General features: G+C 57.5%; 1 protein-coding gene across 3 annotated transcripts; it reads right to left on the reverse strand.

The window, feature by feature from the left end:
• Window positions 1-7,047: 7,047 nt before the first annotated feature.
• UNC13D (unc-13 homolog D) lies at window positions 7,048-23,267 on the reverse strand. Of its 3 annotated transcripts, none has more exons than XM_068654633.1 (32): window positions 23,145-23,267; window positions 18,340-18,372; window positions 17,984-18,091; window positions 17,625-17,684; window positions 17,309-17,375; window positions 17,047-17,224; window positions 16,590-16,634; window positions 16,108-16,176; window positions 15,824-15,893; window positions 15,474-15,578; window positions 15,092-15,184; window positions 14,776-14,879; window positions 14,552-14,669; window positions 13,841-13,965; window positions 13,460-13,550; window positions 13,126-13,182; window positions 12,591-12,688; window positions 12,298-12,349; window positions 11,992-12,122; window positions 11,560-11,680; window positions 11,175-11,318; window positions 10,893-10,991; window positions 10,224-10,430; window positions 9,904-9,972; window positions 9,703-9,782; window positions 9,411-9,516; window positions 9,267-9,338; window positions 9,059-9,142; window positions 8,717-8,837; window positions 8,151-8,274; window positions 7,680-7,885; window positions 7,048-7,599 (listed from the first exon to the last, which is right to left on the reverse strand). In XM_068654633.1, the coding sequence occupies exons 2-32, from the start codon at window positions 18,370-18,372 to the stop codon at window positions 7,493-7,495; spliced, it is 3,144 nt and encodes a 1,047-aa protein (XP_068510734.1). In that variant the 5' UTR covers window positions 23,145-23,267; the 3' UTR covers window positions 7,048-7,492. The 3 variants fall into 3 exon arrangements, with proteins under 3 accessions (XP_068510734.1, XP_068510733.1, XP_068510735.1); XM_068654632.1 differs by lacking the exon at window positions 23,145-23,267 and adding an exon at window positions 20,230-20,422; XM_068654634.1 differs by lacking the exons at window positions 7,048-7,599; window positions 7,680-7,885; window positions 23,145-23,267 and adding an exon at window positions 20,230-20,423 and having other exon boundaries at window positions 8,175-8,314.

The following is a 23,267-nucleotide window of genomic DNA, read 5'->3' on the forward strand; positions in this document are numbered from 1 at the left end:
GTCTGTGTTTCTCCTCTTTTCTATTTAGGTGATAACAAATTTTTGACTATTTCCAGAAGGATTTAGAGTGGGCAAGAGGGGCTTCCACGTGCTTTCCAGAGGAAGAGTTGAGATCATGGGGAGGATCGAGGTGGATTGAAATGACTTTTTTCATGTCTTCGGTCTTCCTGCTCTTTCACTGACCCAGCTTGGTTAAAGCCGTCCTCCCTGATGGAAGCTCCGCTGGGTCCCTGCCTGGTGGGCCTCACATTGCCGATCTCTGAATGTGCAGAAACTTTGTCTGTCATTTAAAACAGCAAAGTTCGCTTTTTAAAAATTTTTTACACTCTTTGTATATTTATATGAAAAGAAAAAAAAAAAAGGGGAAAAAATATATTGTACCTAGAGCAAGCCAGGCCCCCAAATTCAGTGACCAGTAATCATTGCTGATACAGCTAATGCTGCAGGTTTCAGCAGCCTTAGAAGTATTGCCCTTGTGCCAGCTAAAGCCCTTCGTGAAAGGAGTACGGATGCACAAGTTAGTTCTCTCCAGGCACCCCTTTGTGTGGGGGCTGTCTAGAGGATTTTTAGCGTTTCAAACCAGATTGATTTTCCTTTTAGCCACAGAGACCTCTTTCATAGTCACTGCTGAAACGCGTGAAACAATTCCAGATAGTTTAAGGACACTTTTTTTTGAACAGAGTGGGTGTTGCCTGTTTCAGCACCTCGAGGATGAATTGTGGGCTTCTAAGTTCAGAAGCCATCAAGCCAGGAATCATGTCTGCCAGTGGCGACAGAGAAAGCCCAGCATGGAACAAACCCTGATAGATCTATTCCTGCTTGAAAGTGGAGCTGGAGGAGAGTGTAAGTTCCTCGCCTTCTGCTCCTAGGTGGAGATGCTTCTTCCTGCCCTCAGCAGCTCATCACCGTGGCACGAAACAGGACACGTATCACCACTGAAGCTTATAAATGCAGCCACCATTCTTCTGTACGTAAGGAAGCGTCGCTGTTTAGAAACTCTGAAGCTTAGTCTAACAGTGCTCTGTAGCAGTGGTTCCTGTGTTAGTTATTATCTTACAGAGCAAGGAGATAGGAAGGAAAAAGACTTCAGTTTCAGATCTTTCCTTAGAATAACTCATCAACCAGCCTGTCTGTGTACTGGTGACTTAGCAGTAATGTGGTAGCCTGCTGCATGCGGCTGGGTGCTGGCAGGGATGCTAAACTCATGGTGTGGGAGCAGAAAGAAGCATCTCCCATCAGAGGAATGCACTCCCTTTTCCTCAGTGCAAGCAAGGTGTTGTTGCAGGGTTTTCCAGTCCTCTCCTTCCTCCTATTTCAGACTCCTTTCCTGAGCACATGACTTTCCACCCCCCTTGCACAGCTCTCACTGGCATCTCAGCCCTGCTGAGTTTGTTTTCGGCCCTTTGGCCCCATACACCATCTGCAGAGGAGCTCAGGGACTTTCTCCTTCCTAGGATTCTCTTTGTATCTGTCCACAGTGAATTTATTCTCTTGGATCATTTTAGAAAAGCAAAGAAAGAAATCCCACAGACCAGTCCGATACACAGCACACTGTCCAGTGCAGCTCCTTTCTAGGGAAAAGAAACGCCACCAGCTTAGACCTGTCCAGCAGCTGAGCTTCCTGTGACTTTCTTTACCAGCATGTACATTAAATTTTTACATCGGGTGGATTGCAGTAACCTGCTGGGATCTCAACTAGAAGGCCACTCAGTTGATTAAATATTTTTATTTCGCACAGGGATGCGTCCTGTGCTACCCCTCCCTGACCTGGAAAAGCACTGGAACCTCCAGCAGCCCACTGTTGTTGTAGGAACAACTGAATTGTTACTGGAGCCTCTCAGAAAGCTTCATATTTTAATGCAAAGACATAATTAGGTTTGCTTCCATAATTCCACCTTTCCTTCATATGGAAGGGGTTAATATGCATTCCCAGATGATCTCTTAAGTGCAGCTCTGTGTAGTTCTTTTTTTTTTATGTTTTCCCATTAACTCGTTCTTTTTTTTTTTTTTTTGGTAAAAATGCTTTTTTTTTTCCATGTGTATTTTATTGTAACTAGCATCAGTTTTTTAATTTTTTTTTAATGGAGAGACACTGTTGGGTGAATATTGTGGCTATGTTGTTTGATTATAGCCTTTGAATGTCTGTGCCATGGGGCAGCACATCTGCCTTGGTCTGATCTTAAGGAAAGACCTTTTATTAAAATATGTGAACATTTCTTTTTTTAGGGGAAAAAAAGCGGGGGGAGGGAGGGATAAAAGTTGCGGGAGAAAGAAAAAGCCCAATGAAGATAAAAGAAAAAAAAAAAACAAACTGAAGTTTTTGTAACTAACTTAAATCATAGGAAATAAACTCTTGAATCAGGTCTTTAATATTTATAAGAGCCAGAGCTCACCAGCCTGTTTTGGCTCTTGGTTTGTAACGCTTACTTTTTGTTAGCGTGGTGGTTTCTCTGCTCTCCTGCCTCCTGGGGGCCTCTTCAGGGTGATGCTGTCTTCGGACAGCCCTCTCCTTCCAGAACTAGCACCACCTGTGTGACCTGAGCTGAGTCCCAAGGGCTCTTCGCATTCTCCCCTCTCTTCAGCTGAAGCTTGTCCTCTGTTTGCAGCTCTGTCGCAGTGTGACTGCCAGTCACAGCGTGATGCACGTCTGTAGGGTCCAGGGGGACGAGACGCTTGCCCCTCATTTCTGGGGGGACCCAGAGGGCTACGAGAACCATTCCAGACCAGAGAAAGCATTTTTATTTTTTTTTCCTTTTCAGTAAAACAGTTACTCTGTTTTAAAACTTATCCTGAAGGACCAAAGAATTCAAAATTTCCCTAGTTGTGGCCCTTAAATTTTACCTTTCTGTTGCCACGCTGTGCTGGTGGCAGAGCAGTGACAAGGAGTTAGCACTAGCCCCGGGACCTCGCGTCCCCTTCCCTCGCCACCGCCCCAGCCTGTCTCAGCACCCTTAGCACAAGCACGTAGGCTGCTTCTCTTTCCTCTGGTGCTTCAAGAAACACCTCTTCAATTTAGGTTTCTATCAATTTGTTTGCTGCTTTCCAAATCAAGAAGTATCTGAAATGTGAATTATTTTCTTAGGCAGCAGCTGGGAAAGAGAACTTCATCGCTGTGTATTTTGTGACTATTTTGGGGGGCCAACGTTTCATACCTGAGCGAGGTGAGAGCAGGGGGGGGGGAAGGCAGCGTTTCTCACCCACTCCAGCAGTTGTTACCGCCGGCCCCAGGCAGGCAGGATTAACCACAATCGCAGCACTGCCTTCAAGGCTTCAAGAGTCTGTGGTCAGCTTCTGCGCGGTGTAAAAAAGAGACTTGTAAAAAAATAAACCTGGTGCTAACATGTATACAGCCCGTGTAACGCACTGTCGAGCTTCTTTCTGAAGCAGGAACTCCCAGTTACAGGACACGCAGTAATACAGCAGAACCAAGGTGACTTTGTATTTTTTTTGGCTGTCACGCCTCGAAGCGAAGTGGTGGTCCCCAAGTGGTCCCCGAGGCTTCTCGCTGAGCCCCCCCCCAGCTGGCTGCCCCCGAGCAGCCCTGAGCGCGGCCGCGTCCTGCCCTGTCACAGGCTCCTCGCTGGGCAATGATGTTTTTCTCCCCGAGTTTTTGGGAGCCTCACAATTGACCTCGGTGACGAACTGTGCAGGTCGGACACTTCTCGGCTGAGAGCTGGGGAAAGGGAGTCTTTAACTGGCTTGTGAAACCGCAGTACCCTAAAGGTCAATACGCTTTTACTTTATTATAGAGAAACAAAATAGAAGCAGATGGCTTGAGACAACAATATCCTGGGTAGATAGCTGTCAAAAGCAAGGAGCTAGCTGTAGAGGATAGCCAAGAGCTGAAGAACATTGGTGAGCATCACTTTGGGCTACCAGGACCGCTTGCAGGTCCCACCCAGCCTTCGATGCCGTAGCCTGGTGCCGCTGGCACCGGGGGGCCTGGGGCAGGTCTCAGAGCTGGAGCTCCTTCCCCTTAATTCGCCTTCCCCAGAAGGCAGCCACTGCAGCTGTTCCCATACCGAAGGGTTTTATACTTTCCATACATCTCTGAAGCTGAACCTGAGCCACTTGCAAGGCTTGTGCAGCTGAGACAATGAAGAGAATTCCTTACCGTGTGAGGAAGCCTTTAATGCTGAATGGACTCAGTAATTCATTGCTGTTCCACCAGCCTCCGAATCCTCTCTCTCCCCTTTCCCCCCCATCTAAGAAGGAAAAATATTACCAGTGTTTTCCTCCGGATTTATAATAATCCCTGGAGTGATGGCCAACAGCAATGTAGATGTTACTGATGTAAAACCTAGTATTTTAAAGGTGAAGTATTCCTGCAAACTAGTGACTGCGTCGGAGAGATTTCTGGGGCTTCCCCACTCCGTAGCTTCCAATGTTAAAACAAAATAAGTACAGTATGAGTTTTAAAAAAAAAATAATAATACACACTGCAGTATTTCTCGTGGCAATTCTTGCCCAGTCTCTTCCTCGCTTTCCCCGGGAGGAAGGGCACTGGGCAGAGGCGCCCCAAGTCCGTGTAGAAGTTGGCAGAATGGTGATCGGTGGTGTGTAAAACGTGTTGTTGATTCCATGTATAGAACTGTGATTTCAGCTGTCGTTCTCTCGTACTCTGTAAATATGTGTTTTGGCTGTCGGAAACCTGGTTTAGACTCTTTTCTTGGCAGAATGAATTTGCATGTGGGGCTGAAAAGAACTCAATCTGTGTCACAGTTTCCAAGGGCAGGATGGATTTTTTTTTTTTTTTTTAGAGGACAATAAATTTTTATTTTTTTGCTAAGAAAAAGAAAAAAAAAAAAACAAACCAATAAAGCCGTGTGTGGGTGTGTGTGCGCGCATGCGTGCCCGCGTGTGTGTGCAGCCCGTCCCCGTCTTTGGGGCTGGGGAAGGAGTGGAGAAAGCTGGGGAGCCCTCAGAACAACAAATACAAGATATCTCCGTGGCCAGTTTGTCCTGCTCCCTTGTACGCTACTGAGAACCATTTCTTGCCCTGCTCCCTTCTGGCTCAAGCCCCTTTTTTGGGGGCGTGGTGCACTTTGTGGGAAAGGTGCACTTGGTTAAGTGGGGCAGAGACTCCTCGGGGAATGGCGGATCCACAGATCCAGGAGCATTTTGTCATCCAAATTCATGGCCTGGACAAGAAATTGGCTCTGAATGCTTCCTGCGGGAGCCAGGCCAGGCAGAGGTGAGCTCCGTGCGCCTGGGCTGCAAATGGAATTTCGGGTATTGGCAACCAAACGAACATGCCTTCCACGAGCTTCCAAAAACGAGCTTTTATTTAAAGACTCTGACTGCCTAAGGTTTACTGGTCCTTCTCTGTACATGACACCATTGCTTGCAAAAATGAAGCTAAAACCACTTTGGGTATTAGCAAAAAAATGCTGGAACCACAGGGTAGCCCCTGCCATCCCCTCACTGGGCACATCGCTGTCACAGCAACAGGTCAGCCCGGGTCAAGCCCAGCACATGTCTGTAAAAAAAATAAAATAGGTACAAAACAAGGTAAACCAGGCTCAAAGCTGCAGCCTCACGGAGCTCAGTCCTTGCTTTAGTGCGTGAGGCTGGCTGCTAGCAGGTGCCACCGCCAAATGGGTTGCAAAGCACAGGCGTGGGTTTTCCTCCGTCCCCGAGCAGAAATGAGAGCGGGGAACAGCACCTTCTGCACAAGCAGCCACCCTTCTCCTCTGCATCCTGCTCCCGCCCAGCCTCGCTGCTCTTCTCCCACATCTCACCTCTCTGCAGAGCTGCAAAAGCCCAAAGTGGGGACCGAGACGAGAATAAAGCAACCAAATGGCTTCCTCGTGAGCGAGCAGCGTCTTAATCCCTGCTGCTGCAGGCTTGGCTGAACCTTGCCATGTCACGTCCATACCAAGGGAGCTTTTTTTTCCCACTCCCATCGAGCTTGACCTCAATCGCCTGTGCAGCCCCTGGAGGCAGCAGCCGAGGGTGATGCTCCCTGGGGACCCTCGGGGCTGGAGCTCGGCCACCCCCTTGCTGGGCAGGGGATGCATGGAGAGGCCACGTGGTGGGAGCTCCGGGTTTATAATTAGTATAATTGCAGCTAAAACAAGCTTAAAAAAAATAAAATAGCAATCAGCTGGGAATTGTAGCTGCTACACCTGGGCACCCCACATGGAGCTGCCACCTCTGCCTCTCGTGTGCTGGAGCCAGAAGGGTGCAGGTGCCTGGCAAGGGCAGTGCCTGACTCCTGGCCTCTGTTTTTAGTGTTTCGGCAGCCCAAATTGCTGCTTAGTTTGGCTCCTGGGGCTCTGGTGCCCTTTCTTGCTGCCCAGGTTCCTTCAGCTCCAGGAAGCACCACGAGGTTGGTATGGTTGGAGGTAAAATATAAACCCACGCAAAAGAACCACACATATTTTTAAAAATATACGAAGTAAAAATAAAATAAATAATAAAATAAAATAAAATAAAATAATAAATAAAAAAATAAAATAAAATATAAAATAAAATAAAATAAAATAAAATAAAATAAAATAAAATAAAATAAAATAAAATAAAATAAAATAAAATAAAATAAAATATGCCTGGCTGGCTGCACAGGGCTGTGGCAGCCGTGGAGCAGGCAGTGCTGTGCTGCTGCTGCACCCCATGCCCCTGCCCGGCCCAGCTCAGCCTCCGCAGCCCCCAAGGACACACACATCTGCTGGGGGGGGGCCTCATTTCCTCATCCACCCACCACGCACCGCCGTCCTAAAAGCCTTTTGCCACAAGGAAGCCAGACCTGGGCTTTACGTGCGTCTGGTCAGGCCTCGGGCCGCCACCCAGAGCCGAGCTGCGAGCACTGCTGGGCAGCGAGAGCCTTGCGAGCAGGCGGATTTACACCTGGGTGTAAACCCCGAGCAGTGTAACAGCCCCGTAACCCAGTGCTTTGCCTGGTTCCCTGCCAGCACGGCAAAGGGGAAGCCTCCCTCGGGGCCAGCCGGGGCAGTGCTGCTGTTATTGCCCCCTCCATTCGGCCTTGTCTCACTGCCTGTGGTTGTGTCCCCCCCTCCCAGCACCCCCAAACACTCAGCCAACACACCGGCTTTGTTGCTTTTAATTTAAAAGGCTTATCCATGAGGAAAAAATAAAAAATAAAGAATAAAAAAAAAAAGGGCAGGTTTGGCCATGGGTCGCCCCACCCCAAACAAACCCCGCTGCCCTGACGTGGTTTTGCAGGGGGCCGGGGACACGGCCGGTGGTGACAAGCTGAGGGGGACGGCAGGGACAGCCACACACTTCCACAGCCCCGTGTAGTGTTGCTAATCTGCAAAGGAGGCCCCCCCCCAAAAAAAAAAACAAAACACTGTGTGCCCACCCTCCTGAGCCCCGTGGGGGGCACTGCTCGGGGTGAGGCAGGCGCTGGGAGCTGGTGGCGGCTCAGGGACCCCACTGCGGTCCCCACAGCCCCCGCGGGTGGCTCCGGCACCGTCAAAACTCTTGAGGTCTCCTTCTGGACCCCCTCATTTTGGGACCTCTGCCTCCCTCACGCCGTCTCCTTGGACTGCTTGGCTCGTTGCTTGCGGAGCTTGACGAAGGCCTGGGCCTCCTTGTCCCCCTTCCTGGACTCCAGCAGCCGGAGGATCTCGTCCCCTGAGGCACAGGAGGGGACAGACATGAGGGGAGGCCTGCGGGGGCTCAGCGGGGCCGGGCCGGGCTGTGGTGCCCCGTACCGCTGGGTTTGGGGTGGGTGAGCGAGAGGCGGGTTTGGGGCACCCATCCCATGTCCGCCTGGTCCTCGTCGGCATCCAGCCCGGGCACGTGGCGGAGCGAGAAGAAAGCTTCTCCCTCCAGGTCGTTGGCCCCCAACGTGTCGTAGTCGAAGACGGTCAGCAGCAGGCAGGCCCCCTCCTGACGGCATTTCTCGGGGGGGATCAAGCTGGGGGGAGGTGGTGGGACACGTGGGGCCATCTCCCCCCATCCCCTTGGTCCCAAAATTCCCTTTTAAGACACTGAATGGGATTCTGCGGGGTGATGCTCGGTGGGAAGCCGACCCTCCCCACTGCGCTCACCCTCCCCGTGGGAGCCCCCCCAGGCTCTCCCAAGGGGGACAGGAGGTGAAATCCCACCACAGGACCCAGTTCCATGGGGCAGGGCTGCAGGGATGGGAACATGGGGGCTGCTGGGCACCAAACCCTACATACAAGTCGAAGGCTTCGTCGAAGAGCGGGTGCAGCTCGTTCCTCTTGCACTGGGTGGTCCGGGCCACCACCTCGGGGAACTCATGCCGGGGCTCCAGGGTGAGCTGGACGAAGGGGTCACTGGAGCCTGGTGGGGTGCAGACATCAGCCCCCTCCTGCTGGGGTAGCTGGGGGGGGGTTCAGGGCATCATCCAGAGCAGCCAGCCCAGCCCATGGTCCTGGGAGGCAGCTGGAGCATCCCCTACTGGGCCATGCACGAAGGAGCCATTGGGAGGCTCAAAATAGGGGTGACCTCTCCTGGAGACCTCCCCAAATGACAGCCAACCCAAGGGACCGTCCCGTATCCCCCCAAACAATTTTTTTGTGTGTGTGTGAGGTGTGCTTTACATAGAGGAAAAACGCTGCCAGCCCTGGCTGCTGGCTTCTGCTTCCAGCACCCCCAGACCCACAAAATAACCCTCTTCCTCCTCAATCCACCTCATGGGGTGCAAAAGCAAACCAAGACGGAGCCCTGGGTCGTATCGGGGCCCACGGACGGGGCAGAGGGTTGCCCCAGCCCACACGCTCACCGTTGGAGTCCAGTGGGATGAGGTTGACGGCGTTGAGCACCTCCACGCGCAGTTTCTGCTCCGAGGGCCGGTACAGAGCCTTGATGGTCACGGCCCCGTACTTCTCCGAGCTGGCATCCAGCTGCAAGGTGCAGCGTCGTATCAGGAGCCAAGCATGCGTTATGGGGTACCAGGGGGGTGAGGGACATCCTCTGGGATGCACTAAACCCCAGCGCCGGGGCAAACCCACTCCCAAAGCCCCAGGATTGGGGGAGCCCATGGTGGGGAAATGCTGCTCTGGTGGTGTCCATCAGCAAGGAGGGGGGCTGGGGAAGGGGCTGGGCGCCGCATCCTGACTCCCACCTGCTCCTGGATCCTGTTGCTGAAGTATTTCTGGATCAGCTTGCGGCTGGTGCTGGAGCAGAGGGCCAGGTGGCTCTCCAGAGACTGCGGGGAGGATGAAAGGGGGCGGTCAGGCACCAGGACACGTCTGCAGCCTGGGGATGCTGCCCCCCCCCCGGCTCTCACACCCTAAGAAAATCCCACTCCCCCCACTCCCCAGCACCCATACCACGAAGGCTGCGCTGTGCAGGGTCTCCAGGGGCAGCCCGCAGCCCTCGGCGTGGAAGCACAGCTCCAGGCTCTGGGGAGGAGGACGCTGTTAGCTGGCCCCCAGGCACACACCCAGGGGACTCCCCCCCCGTGTCCCCGGTACCTTCAGGGCACATTGCAGCTTCTTGTAGCGCTGCGTCGAGGATGTCTGCGGCCCCGCAGCTGCAGTCAGCACGGCCAAGGTGTGATGCCAGAGGAGAGCAAGGAGGCTGCGGGGGCGAGGGAAAGGGGCTGTGAGCAGGGGGACCTGGGGTATATCCAGAGCCAACACAGGGAACTGGCTCACCCCACTAGGCAGAGCCCCCAGCCCCAGAGCGGGGTGACCCCGAGCCCCATGGGGGATGTTCCTGCCAGGGGAATGCTGCTGGCCCCCACCCTGGCACGGCCCCGGTCACCTTTTGAAGTTCTCCTGGACCAGATGCTCGTTGAGATACTGCAGCTCCGACTCCAGGAACTTCATGAGGGGGATGATGGACTGCAGCGAGAGGAGAGGGGCATTGGGGAGGGCGCGGGGGGCGCATCCAGCAGGGTATGGCTGGGAGGGGGGGTCTGGAGGGCTCCATCCCACAGCAGGAGGGGCCAGGCCAGGAGCTTACATCCTCAGGCTCCCGGGTGTCGTTGGAGGCTGAGAGCTCCTGGATGTGTCTGGCGATGCCCGCTTCCAGCTGCCAGGGAGAAACACACGGAGGCACTGGGGCTTTGCACCAGCATCCCCTTTTCTGGGTCTCGTGGACATTTGGGGCTTTTTTCCTCAAGAAGCCCCACAGCTGCTTCCAGCACACATCCTCCCCCCCCATCCCACACCAACATCCCTCCACGAGCCTCCCTGCTCAGGATGTTTCACCTCCCCCTTCTCCCCTTACACCTTATCGCCATCCCCTCGGGTTAAACCTCCCCGCTGGGGACAGGCAGTCACCTTGGTGGCCAGGGCTTGCACCACGTCCTGGACCTCGCGGTCCAGGCAGGACACGGTGCTGTCGAGCTGGTGGTGCAGGGTGTGCTGGATCTGCTGCGGGTCGATGACGGCCCCCGTGCGCCGCTCCAGCTGGGCCCAGTCCAGCTGCGATGGCAGCTTCAGGATGAGCAGCCGCAGCTGCTTGATGTTGTTCACCACGATGCAGAGCTGGGGAGGAGGGGCTGCTTCAGGGCACCCCACTGCCCAACCCCACCCTCACTCACCCTCATCCCCATTCTCACCTTACTCCACCCTACCCCATCCCCTCAATCCCATCCCATCCCATCCCCTCTATCCCATCCCCTCTATCCCATCCCCTCTATCCCATCCCATCCCATCCCATCCCATCCCATCCCATCCCATCCCATCCCATCCCATCCCATCCCCTCTATCCCATCCCATCCCATCCCATCCCATCCCATCCCATCCCATCCCATCCCATCCCATCCCATCCCATCCCCATCCCCATCCCCATCCCCATCCCCATCCTGTTTCCCCTGCCCGCACCATTTCCCTCCCAATTTTCCAAGATTACAGCTATGGGGGCCAGCAGATCCCCATAAAAACCCAGCCCCAGGATGTTGGGGCTGCCACCCCCTCCCGAGCTGTGGGTCCTGCCCCGATACCAACCCTGTTGGCCGCTTCGCCCTCGTTCTGCTCGCTCAGCGACAGAGCCTCAGCCCTGGTCTTGATGAGCCGGCAGTACATCAGGGCGATTTTGCACATGTCCTGCAGGGTGGAGAAGGAGCAAACGAGACCAAAATGGGAGAGCACCATGGGGCTGGGGTCCCTCACCACGCCGGCATGGGACACTGGCCCTATCCATCAGCACCCAGCTCCAAGAGCAGAAGAGAAAACTGCTGCTGGTGCCTGTTGGGTCAGCTTCTGCCATCCAGGCCCGGGTGTACGAACCTCCACGAGCTTCACCATGATCATGAAGGCTTCCTCAGGGTCCGGCCAGTTGAGCTGCTGCCAGGTCTTCACGATCTGGGCGTAGCAGGTGGACAGGTCGACGGTGGAGGTGCTGTGCTTGTTGTGCTCCCCAAAGGGCGTCAGCTGGCAGGGCAGAGACAGCAAACACAACTTAGCTTGTATGGGAAGGAGCCATCCCAGACAGGAAAGCTGATCCTAAATTTTAGGGCTCTCTGGCTCCTCATCAGCTCCTTCCTACACCCCATCTGAGGGGTGAGGACTGAGGAGGGGTAAGTAGCCCTGGGGAAAAGACCTCGGTGGGATTGTGTGAGGGATTTGGTGAGTCCCCGGGGGCTGCAGGGCGTTTTTCTCCCCCCCGGGTTACCTGGTCCATCTGCACGGCTCTCTGCGCCCTCTCCAGCGCGATGGTGTAGGCTTTCTGTAGCCACTGGGGCACGGCTTCCTTGAACCACTGGTGGAAATCGCTCAGGGCCAAAGGTCCGTCCCTGTGGATGAAGGCACCAGCTTCTCCCAGTGCGCTGTGATAGCACGGGGCTACCACCTTACACGCAAAAAACTGCCCCAGGGAGGCACATGCTAAGGAAAAACCTCCGCTTGGAGGTGAGGTCCCCATCAATCCCACCCAGAAATGGGCCTGAAACCCTCCTGGTGATGCTCACATCGACACCAGCCACCAACAGCCTGGTCTGCCAGGGCGGAATTAGCGGTGGAGGTGAGAGGGAAGGGTTTGGCAGTCTTCTGGATTTACTGCTCCATCCTCCCCACCCCCCAGCATCTCCCCTTTTGGGTTCGGTACCTCTCTGGGAGGAAGTCCTTCATCCGATAGAGCTCCTGCAGGTTCAGGTAGAGCTGGAAGAGGCTCTCGGCCGTGGGCTTGGACATGCTGCTGTCCACCTCGTGCAGCTGCTCCTGGACATGCTCTGCAACCTGGCAGGGATAAAGGGAAGAAGGGGCGGCTGTGGGGCAGAGGTGTTTTTGGGGGGCAGCCAGGAGGACTGGCTCTGGTACGGGCTTTCCGGAGGCACGGGGTGAGGGTGGCTCAAAATCTCAGCCTGGTTCAGCCCTCAGTCCCAGGAGTGCAGGGCAGCCCGGGCTCGCTCACCAGGCTCTCCAGCTCCACGTAGGCGATGGAGAAGAGATTCAGCTTCAGGGTGCTGCGAGAGAGAAACAGGGAGTCAGGAGCCTGCCAGCTGCAGCCCAGCAAACCCAGCCCAGCAAAGGTTCCCAGCCCATGCCCTCGGAGAGGAGAGCTCCACGAGGCAGAGATGGGGCCTCTGGGTTTCTCCTTTCATAGGTGCTGTGGAGCCCGAAGACCAAGGAACGAAGCATCAGCGTGCCCTGTCGCTCTTGGTCCCGGGGAAGGTGGATGAGGAGGGACCAAGCGTCAAGGCCTACCTGATGAAGAATTTATTCCAGGTTTTCTGGCACTGCTGGAGATCTGCTATCACCTCCAGGAGCAGTTTGGCCAAGGCTTTGCCATTCTCCTCCATGCTCTGCAAAAGAGGGAACAGCTTGTTTTGGATGCTCAGCGATATTGAGACGACATCCAGAACTGATTTATTTCTATGATTTGCTCTTGTGGAGTAGCAGGCTAGCATTACAACCACATCAGGAGCACCAACAAGTTGTCATCCTTTGTCCCCCTGTGCTTGCGTGGCCAGGCAGGGGACCACCTCCTGCTCCTGCCCATCCCACCAAGGCCTTAAGCCTGCAGGTAACATGGGTCATAGGGCTTTAAGCTGGCAGTATTTGGGTCTCCAGCTTAAAACACCATGAAACAAGCACCTGCTGGAGACCCAAATACCTCGACAGCTCAAAAAACTGCAAAAGCCTCCTCTCAGATCTCATCATCCCACCCCTCAGCCTCCCTCACACCCCTGCCCAGGAAATTGCTTCTTTCCTTGGCAGAGAGGCCGAGATGGGGACTCACCTTCACCATGGGCTTCAGGTGCTGCTTCTTCATGTGAAACCACTCCGTCGTGCCTGACTGCAAGAGAGGAGCCCTGGTGTGAGAAGCCAAGGATGGAGCCAGCTCTGCCATCCCCCCTGCCATCCCATTCCCCTGGGCAGGACCCAGCTCCTCGTGGTGGGAACCAGAGGCTTGGGGCACCAAGCAGAAGAAATTAGGGTGGTTTTCCCCCCAGGACGGTCCGGGTGGCTTTGCAGGAGAGGTGTGGGCATTGGGCAGGGGTTGGAGACGGGAAGGGGTGCTGCAGGGTGCCCTCTGGGGTTAGGGAGGGCGAGAACCCCCCCGGTGCCGCTACCTTGAGCGCCTCGGAGACCATTTTGGGGAGGTCAGGGCTGAGCGTGCACAGCTCCCGGAAAGCTTTCATCTTGCACATCTGGACCAGAACCCTGTGAACCAAGAAACATCGGTGAGACCCAGCACCGGCCCCTCCGAACCAGCGCCTCTCCCCCAGGAGACCCTACCCAAACAGACCTTCTCCTCCCAACAACATCCCCCACGGGGAGCCCGGGGCGAGGGGCCAGACAGGAGAAGTGTCACAGCAGTTAGGTGTCCAGCAGCCTGGAAAGGCGGGGGGGGAGGGTATGGGGGCAAAAAGGGCTCTCACGGGCTTCTCCTCCAGCTTCCAGCCTTGTCCATGCTGGTGGCCAAGCACTATGACCCCGCACGCTGCACTCACCGCAGCAGGGACTGCAGCCTCTCCGTGGACCTCGCGACGGAGAGGGGGAAGATGATGCGGTACCTCCGGATGAGGGACACCCCGTAGGTCAGCAAGGACTGGAAGGACTCGGCCAGCTCTGCTTTCTGGGGAGAAGGAAGGGGACGCGCTGTTGTCCTTGGTGGTGGCACCACGGTGCCATTTGGCAGGGGGTGTCTGTGGCTCCTGATCTTCTTCAGGGGTGGAGAAACCCCCTCGTGTGCCCAGGAACTTCTTCCTGGAGGGGCTGAGCTGAGCTTAACCACATGAGCTTAACTTATTTGCAATTAAACCACCTCGCTACGCATGAATAATTAAAAGTCTCAGCAGGGTGCTGGGATGCCCTGGAAAAAAAGGCCGGGAGAAGCCAGTGGGAACTGGGTCAGATCCCATTTTTTGCTGGGGTTGGGACTGATGCGATCACAGCGATGGAGGAGGGCGAGATCAGTGCAAAAGGGTGAGGGCTCCTCTGCAGAGATGGGGAACAAATCCCCCAAGGGAAGGGGGATTTTTCCTGGTCCCTGTGGCTGGCTGCCCACCAGGAAAGCCCCGCAGCCCATCACCGAGGTCTCAGGGCACCCCTGCACCCTACAAGCCCCAGCCCTTGCTGCAGCACGAGGAGGGAATCGTGGCCGGGAGCTGCGAGAGGAGGCTCGGGGTGGGTGCTCGGGGCACATCTCCTCCGTGTCCCACCTGCTCTGGCCTCAGGCGCTCCTGCACCCACTGGTACTCGATGCTGGTGATCTGGTGGAGCAGGCAGTTGCTGTTGAACTCCAGGCTCTGGTAGAGCTTGCTGTACGCCAGCCACTGCCTGGGGAAGGAGGGAGAGGCCCGGCTGAGCCCCAAGGGAATGGTGCGGGGCTCCCCAAGGATGGGAAAGCTGAGGGCTTCCCCCAGCTCGAGGAGGGGGTACTCACGCCATGACCTGGTGGAAGTCAGAGAGGTCTTTCTGCGTGGCGTGCAGGTACAGCACGGTGCTGGCGTGCCGGCTCAGCTCCCCGTCCCAGGCAATGCTGCCGGCCTGCGGGGAGCACAGGGGATGAGGTGCCCTGCAGCGGGCTGGGCTGAGCAGGGACAGGGACGGGCACCAGGGCCACGTGTGTTCATGGGGCCATAGGCACCGGGCATGGGCAGGCACCTCCTGCCCCCCTTCCATCACAGAGCAGAGCCTTTGGCAACGTGATGAGCACCAAAGGAAGCCCCCACCCCATCCCTGCTGCTTCCCCACGGCACCTGGTGCTGTAGGATCTCGTAGGACACCAGCTGCTGCAGGAGGTGCCGGTGGACGGTGTAGCTGGGCTGTGTCCTGCTGCTCGTGGTGGCCCTCTGGAAAGGGACAACGCATGCCAGCCGGGTGGGCAGCAACCTGCAGCTGCCCAAACGTGCAGGGAGGTGGTCGGATGGGGGAAAGCAAGAACCCAAAATGCATGGAGCCAGAGAACCCAGCCCAGGGGTGCAGGTACGCACAGAGCCCAGGGGAGGGCTGCGATGGGTTTCCAAAGCCTGCCGGCACCCCTGGTCCTGGGGCACGGAGATGGAGCCCAGGGGACGGGCAGCTGGGGAAGCCCCGTCCTGCCAGGAGATGGAAGGGGACCCCCTGCTCCCTGCCTCCTACCCTCTTGTGGGTCAGCAGGAACTGCAGGTGACACTGGCCCCGGTTGGGATACGTTTCTGTCCGCGGCTCCAGCTGGTACCACTGATCGTCCCAGCAGTGCAGGTCCTGCGTGCACAGAGGCAAGGGGTGAGGGAGTGTTCCCACAGCAGTAACGGGGCAGGAAGGTGCTGCAGTGCACATCTAGAGCAGCTGACTTTTACAAAGCCATATAACCACTGGGTTATACCCGCTGGGGGACGTGGCATCGCCCTGCAGCTCTGGGAGCCCGGCTCAGCCCACGCTGCCACGGGGCTGGGGTCCTGCCCAGTCCAACCCCCAGGCTTCACCCGCATCCAGGGCACATCTCTCACCTTCAGGCGCAGGACCACGTTCCCCAAGAAGTCGTCCTGCCCTTTGTCTTTCCGAGCATCCTTAAAGATCCTGAAAAGCAGGTACAAGGAGGGTGGAGAGGTTCCCATGGCCGGCACCAGCCATGGTCTGGGCAAAGTGGGGCAACGTGGGGCCAGCAGGGAGCTGCTGCCCTCCCTCCCTCCCTCCTTCCCTCTTTCCCTTCCCCCAGGGGCAGTTGTTGAACCCAGGAGGCAGAGGAGCCACCAACAGCCCCACGCGGCAGTGCCGGGGGGGCAGCACCCACCGCTTGAGGCCGTGGAGGTCCGTCAGCTCGCCCAGCTTGTGCCGCACCGACTCCACCATGTCCGAGTCCCTGGGGGTGGCAAAGCCCACGGTGAGGGCAAAGGGGGAAAATCAAATGAGTGCAGCACGTTTCAGGGCACCGCAGTGACGGTGGAGGTGGGGGTGAGGGTGTTGGGGGCTGAGGACACCCCCAAAAAGCAGCTGTCTGCCCCAGACCCACAAGCACGTGGCTTGTTGCCATAAATTAAATCAAGGCTCGGTCCTCAGCTGCTTTTTGCCTTGGGCAATGAGTCCGGGCTGTGCAAAGCCAGCCTGGGCTCCCTGCCCTGCGCAGGGCTGTCAGTGACTGCTTGCAGCTGAAAACAAGGGGGTAACGAGGCCCCAGCAGTTTTTGGGGCTTTGCAAAGGGTGCAGATCCCAGGACCAACCCATCGACCCTCCCAGCCCCGTGCCGGGAGCAGGACTCTGCCTGGCTGGGCTCACCACATGTCCAGGTGGAAGCTGGCCGTTTCCGTGTCCTCGAACTCCCTGCAAGGCACAAGCAGAAGGCGTCACGCCAGCAGCACCACGGGACCAGCAGCAAGGGGGCAGGACAGCGGCCACAAGGGAGATGAGATGGAGATGGAGGTGGAGGTGGAGGTGGAGATGGAGGTGGAGATGGAGGTGGAGATGGAGATGGAGATGGAGATGGAGGTGGAGATGGAGATGATGGAGAACTCCACACACACACACACACCATGCGTCCTGGGAAATCAGTGCCCTAAGAGACTGATTTTGGCCACCCCCTCCAAACTCCCTGCACCTGCTGGCTGGGTCAGACCAGATGCACAGCGAGACCCTACAGGCATCACCCCACAGAGCCCCCAAATCCCCCCCCCCAAGGCAGGTTAACCACCCCGCAGCCCCCGTGAAGCGATGGGATGGAGGGGGGGCAGATTACAGGATAAACGTCTCGTCCCACACCGGGTTGAGAGTCTGGCTTATGACTTGTGTGCGATGGATCTGGTCTTCGGGGATGAGGTCCTTGACCACTGCCTTCAGCCGCTTCTTGCTGTCGGGGTGGGCCGGCTCCTGGCTCTTGGCCTCGATGCCCAGCAGGCAGTACGGGTCGCTGAAGCCTGCAAGGACCCGGCAGTGCAAGCCCCGTGCGAGCAGCAGCCGTCCCCTTTTGGGCTAAGCCACCCCCTCCCAGCCCCACTTACCGCTGACGTCTTTCCCCAAAATCCCCTTGGCTTCCTTCACGGTTGCTTTCAGGCAAAAAATCGGGCTCTGAAAGAAAGCAAAGATTGTTCAACCTAGGGGAAAAGCAGCCACGAAGATCTGCTCCGGCCTGGGTGCGCACCAGGGGGTGAAGGAGGGTCCTGGGGACCCAACCCCGTGGGGAAGTTCAGGGCTCGAGCAGGACCCTGCCACCACCTTCCCCTTGTCACAAAAAGGCTCAACGCCCACAGAGCACCCCAAACCCGAATAGGGGGACCAGGCACCGACCCCAAGCCGGGATCCCATCCTGCTCCCTACCTCCAGCTCCTTGACCCGCTGCATGCTGACCCTGTGCTCCTCCGCGTCCATGCCGAAAGCCTGTTATAAATATTAGGGCCGCTGACGGATGTGGCCCTGTTCCTGGTGGCTGGACAGCAGCCAGGGACTTCCCGCTGTGCCCCGGCAGCCAGCTGGAGGCGAGGAGCAGCGGGAGGGCTGGGGAAGGGCTGAAATTCGGGAGAGCCTCGGGCTGAGCGCCCCGAGCCCAAGACAAAGCCCTGCTCCCAGCCCCATGGCTGGATGCCGCTGCCGTGCCTTTAGGGGTGTCCTTTAGGGGTGACTGCACAGCACGGAGGGGACAGGATGGGATTGGGGGGGTCCCAGCAGGCTGCACCCACCTTCTGCACGTAGGCGTAGAGCTCCTGGGCGTCCGCCACGTGGTGGGGCTCGGGCTTGCCCATGCGGTGCCGGATGGTGTAGAGCACCTCCTCGTACAGCAGGGCCAGCTGCGGGGACAGCGCCGACCCCTCGCCACCACCCCGGGCACCCCATGTGTCCCCCCCACCCCAACCCAGCACCCCGCTCGCCCTCCTCCCCAGCACATCCATGGGGTGCCAGCAGCTGGGTGCGCTCGCTCCGGCACCCAAAGGCGATGTCCTTGGGGAGCCTGAGCCGGGGGCTCTGCGCCCCCCCTGCACCTCGGTGGCCCCCTCCGATGTCCCCAAGGGAGCCCACGGCAGGGCCACACTCGTACCTCCTGCTTGGAGAAGCGGTGGGACAGGTCCATCTGGAGAAAGGAGAGAAGCAGAGAGGTTTCCCGTCAGGGCTGGAGACACGGAGAGGGTTTAGGAGGAAACTGCAGGGAACTGGGGATGGGGTGGGCTTGTCCCCAAGGTGCCATTTAGCCCCATGGCCAAGGTGCAGCATGAAGCCCGAAATTAGATCCCCATCGCCCATCGATGGGGGCACTGGGGCTTCCCTGAGCCCTGCAGGTTGAGGGGTGGCAAGAAATGGCAACTGAGCTGCCCAGGGCAGCCGTGGGCAAGGAGCCAGCAGAAGGCAGGGGGCTGTCAGGCAGGAAAAGAAACGTGATGCTGAACTGCTCTCTGCTGGCGTGAAGACCCCGTGCCCCACTCGCTGGATGACCAGAAGTGGCATTTGTTTTACAAACACCCTGAGCTCTCAGCCTGTGCCGGTTCCTCCCTGGGCCAGGCCTGTGTTTGGGCTGGATTTGGCCACAGCCACAGCTGAGCAATTTGTTCCCATCCTTGTCTAGCCACGGTGACCGTGCCACCAAGGGCTGGGTGACTGCAGCGGGTGTCATGTGCCAGCCGTGGCAGCTCCAGGTGTCTGGGATCCTTGGGAGCACAATGGGGTGACAGCACCACACCCCCACCCCAAAAAATAATTCATCTTAGCCTTGTTTTTTGGACATCTTTGAAATGCGCTTGGTCCTTTCTGTGCCAAGCACAGACCCGGCTCATCAGGGTTGGGATGATGGGGGCTGGTAGGAAGGGATGAACCCCACCCCCAGGTCAGCCCAGGTCCTGAAATGACCTTGGGATCCTCCTAATAGAAAGAAAAAAAAAAAAAATACAGCCACTGGAACGTCACCATTTGCTTATGGCAAATCTGGGGCTGCCGTAATCCCCCAGCCATCTGGGCTGGGTTCAGCTCCTCCACCCGCAGCGGGTTTAACCCTGGAGCTGCTTCAGCCCCGTCCTGGGGGCTGTGGTCTCCAAACACCCCCTGCCCAAGGTTGGAGCCTTGCCACCAGCATCGGGGCAGCATGGGAGGGGGGCAAGGGGCTCGCTGCTGCTTTGTGGGGTTGGGACTCTGCAGCTCCCCACCGAAATCAGGGCAGGCTGCCCCGGTGGCTCCTTTGTGCTCGCCCACACGAGCACAGGACTCCGTGAGATAAAGCCAAGCCCCTGCAACGTGTTCGCTGCTGCTAATCCCCGTGCCAAGACCCCAGCTGAAATCCAGACGCGTTGTTTAAATCCAGGCCCGGACACGGCTGCCAGCACCCCCAGCCTGTGCGCGGCGGCAGCGACGCTGCCGTGGGGCAGCTTTTCTGCAGGGATGGAGGGAGGACGAGTCCCTCGGGGGCATTCAACCCCCAGCACAGCTCCTCAGCACCGTGCTGCAGGCACCCAGCAGCACCAGGCACCCCCCCCTGGAGGCTCCTTTGGCTCTGGCAGAGCCCCAGTCCCATTTCCTGGGGACATCTGCGGGGATGCAGCTTGCCCGGCTGCCGGGGAGGAAGTCTCTTGGGGCGTTTGGGTGAAAAGCAGGGCTTTTGGGGGCTCTGCAGATGGGAGGGAGCTGGGAGACAGCTGAAGGACCCTTCTGCACCAGCACAGAGCTCGGGTGCAGGTTTGCGGCAGGATGTGCCCCCCCCCCCAGCTCCCACCCCCACTTCTTGCTTGGCATCAGCATTAACGTCAGCACCAGCCCAAGCCTGGCCGCACGCTCACCCCAATTCCCCCCACACACCTCGAGCACCTTCCCTGTGTCCACCCCCGGCCCCAACCCTGCACCCTGGGGTCCTGCAGCCCCCCCTGACCCCCAATCCCAGCACTTTTGGGGCCACCGAGCCCCAGGTGCAGCCCCTATCCCCTGGGGAGGTGAAGCGGGCACCTACCTCGGGGCTCTCCTCCTCCCCGGGGAGGGTCCCCGCGGGGGCCTCGCCAGCAGCCTCCATCCCGGGGCAAAGCTCGGCGGGGGCAAGGCAGGCTGTGCAGCGGGGCCTCCCTTCCCCTCGTTCACATGCTCGGAGGAAACCACAGCCCTTATCTCCCCGCGGCCATTTGAGCGAACGGAAACGGCGCGCGGGCCTCCTGCGAGGGGAGCGGGGCCACGCAGGCGCCCCCCAGCCCCGTGGGGTGCTCGGGGTGCAGGTGGGGTGGGAGAGGGGTGTCACGTCCAAACCCCGTAGTTAATGAGAGAAAGTTTACTTTTTTTTGGGGGGGGGGGGGGGGAAGTAATCCTGAAGGCAGAAGGTGGTGGTGGTGGAGAGGGTGGTGACGTGCGTGGGGGATCTGGGTTGCAGCGTGGGTATTCGGGACCCAGTGTGCCCTCGTGCCCCTTAAGCACTGGTTGGGGACCCTAGAGAAAGCAGAAATCATCTGGGGGCTGGTGGGGGGTCTGTAAGAACCCCCCCGTGGCACCCAAAAGGCCTCGAGGAAGCCCGTGCTGAGAACTGATGCAGTTACTGCACGCCTGGGGACGGCTGTGGGGCTGTCCCTGCCGGGAGGGGACACGCAGCCTTCCTCCCCTCCCCTGGCTGGTCACCGGGGGGAAAAACGAGCAGCAGGAAACTGGTGTTTTACTGTCAGCTTTGTTCCTGTAAACACTTTATCTGATGGCGAGGCAAGCTGACGGGTTCCTATCAGCACCCACCAGCAGCGCCCTCCCCAGAGATGCCTATCGGTGGGGCACAGCAGCATGGGGGGGGGCAGGCAGCTTCCCACCGCCTCCAATTTCTGGCCCCCAGATCCTCCTGGGGGCCCTACACGAGGTACTTCGGGCCACCCCGGGCTGGGGCAGCGGGTGGCGATGCTGGGGACGGAGGTGCCGCGTCCCCCGGCAGGGATTTCGGTTGGGTCCAAGCAGGAAACCACAACGGTGGAAACTGTGCCGAGACGTTTGTCCCCGTAACAGTGGTGTGAGGCGATGACGCCGGCGGTGTGGGGGTGTCCCCGGCACGCTGAGTCAACCTGGGGCTGCGGGAGGGGGGAGGCAGGCAGCCCCCCGATGGCAATCATCTGTTCCCTAAATACAGGCACACTGCGCCCCCGTAGCTGCTTTAGGAGGGACCCCAACTTCCCTTCGCCCCCCAAACCTGCAGGATGTGATGGCAAAAGGAGGTCCCTGAAGCTGGGGGACAGGGAGATGGAGAAAGGAGGTGGAAGAAGCCGGTTGATGGGATGCTCAGGTGGCTGCTCGGTGTAGCTGTCATGGAGCAGACATCAGGGCTGCATGGCACTCACTCCGTTCCTCCTGCAAATTCCCAGGGGCAGAGGGATGCAAAGCTCTAGGCAGAGACAGCGAGACCCTGAGCAGCTGCAGCCCATCCCCACCAAACGGCCTCGAGAAAATCTGCTGCCCAAGCTCCTGCTCTCCCATTTCAGGGCTCCCGTGCAGCGCTGGGGCGCAGGGCTGGGCTCAGCACCACTTTGCCTCCACCTCACCCTAATGCAGGGGTGCTCGGGGCTCTCCCAGCCCCACCATCCTCATCTCGGACCTTTCCAGCCTGCAGGAATTTCGGCCAAGTGTTTGCTTCCCCTTGGGCAAGCAGTTGAAAGGCGTCCCCTGCCCTGCTGGTGGCGGGGACACGGTGCCGAGCTCTGCCCCGCCAGGCGCATGTGCTGTGCCTCGACCCGGGCCATCAGCGCCTTGCTCCACTGCCCGGTGTCATCAGAGGACAGCAGAGACATGAAGTGCACCCTGCCTCTTCAAAACGATTGCTCTCGGCTTTGATTGCAAAAGCAAAATCTGGCAGAGCAGAGAGCGACCACAGAGATAAAGGCAGGAGGCAGGCACAGCACCCGAGCTGCTCACACCTTCTGCTGCTCCTTGCCAGCAGAAAGCAACAAGGGGCAAAGAAACACCCGGTGCCTCCCCCAGCACCCGGAGAACGACTGGTGAAAGTTTAGTTGAGCCTCCCATCCACCTGCCTTCCCCTTCTAAGGGTGAAGAAATACAGCTGACTGCAAACGGTGCTGAGCATCAGGCAGCCGGTCCTCAGCCAGAAGCCTGTGCTGTGGTTTTGCAGATTTTAGAGAGCAAAATCCAGCCTCAGTGTGGCAGGTTCGGTTAAAAAATTGTCACCAGAAGTGCCTGGGATAAAACAGGTCCCACGGGCACAGGACAGGGATTGCACGGGGTTTGGGGCCTCTTTGTGCAATGTGAAATGAGAGCTCTTTGGGGATTGTGTTTCAATTACAACAAATGCCCTTTTTTTCCCCAGGTTTTACCAGCAAGCACCTGCTCCAGAAAACACCAGAGCTCACGGCTCACTGTATTTGCACCTCAAACTGCTCCTCATCCTGGAAACACCACGGAAAAGCCCTAAAAAGCAGCTCCCAGTAGTAGCACAGGTTTCTACTCACTACAGACAATCCCAATTAACTCCATGCCCAAATTAGCAGGACCTTGCAAAACTCCCCACATTGCCCCCCGTGCTGCCAAAGGACGTGGTTGTCCAAAGGGACCAGGTCTGGGTTCCCCAGAACAGCCCTCCCTCCCGCACACCATAAATCAGCACAAAACAGAGCAAACCTCTCCATTCCCTTTAAAAACAACTCATCCTAAAGGAAAACACTTTTCCTTATCGGCTATAGGGCTATATCCCTATGGGGCTGCAGCCTGCCCCGGTGTAAATCAAGTCCATTCGTTCATGCACAGGGTTGTAGCTGCTGCTCTGGGGTATCCAGAGAAAATAGGCCACTATAGAGCAAGCAGCCTTGCACTTTTTAAAGTTTATCTTTCCTCTAAATGAAAACCAGCTATAAAAGGAGCCCCTCCGCAGGCATCAATAGCAGTTTATCTTCCTACCTCTTGGCTTGATAATCCCGGAGACGCCGCCTGTCCTCACCCTTATCTCAAGCTCTCGGCTGGAAATGGGCAAATGGTCAAAAAAAATGATTTCAACATGTCCCTCCCTCACTTCTCCTTTTA

This window comes from Anas acuta, chromosome 18 (genome assembly GCF_963932015.1).
Source record: "Anas acuta chromosome 18, bAnaAcu1.1, whole genome shotgun sequence".
Lineage (NCBI taxonomy): Eukaryota > Metazoa > Chordata > Aves > Anseriformes > Anatidae > Anas > Anas acuta.

Excerpts from the sequence above, each read along its gene's own strand:
- UNC13D (XM_068654632.1), bottom strand. The coding sequence starts at position 20,289 with ATGGAGGCTGCTGGCGAGGCCCCCGCGGGGACCCTCCCCGGGGAGGAG. Across the intron at positions 16,635-17,046 it reads TGGGACGAGACGTTTATCCT|GGAGTTCGAGGACACGGAAA; the intron begins GTAATCTGCCCC and ends TGTGCCTTGCAG. Across the intron at positions 9,339-9,410 it reads AGCTGCAATGTGCCCTGAAG|AGCCTGGAGCTGTGCTTCCA; the intron begins GTACCGGGGACA and ends CCTCCTCCCCAG.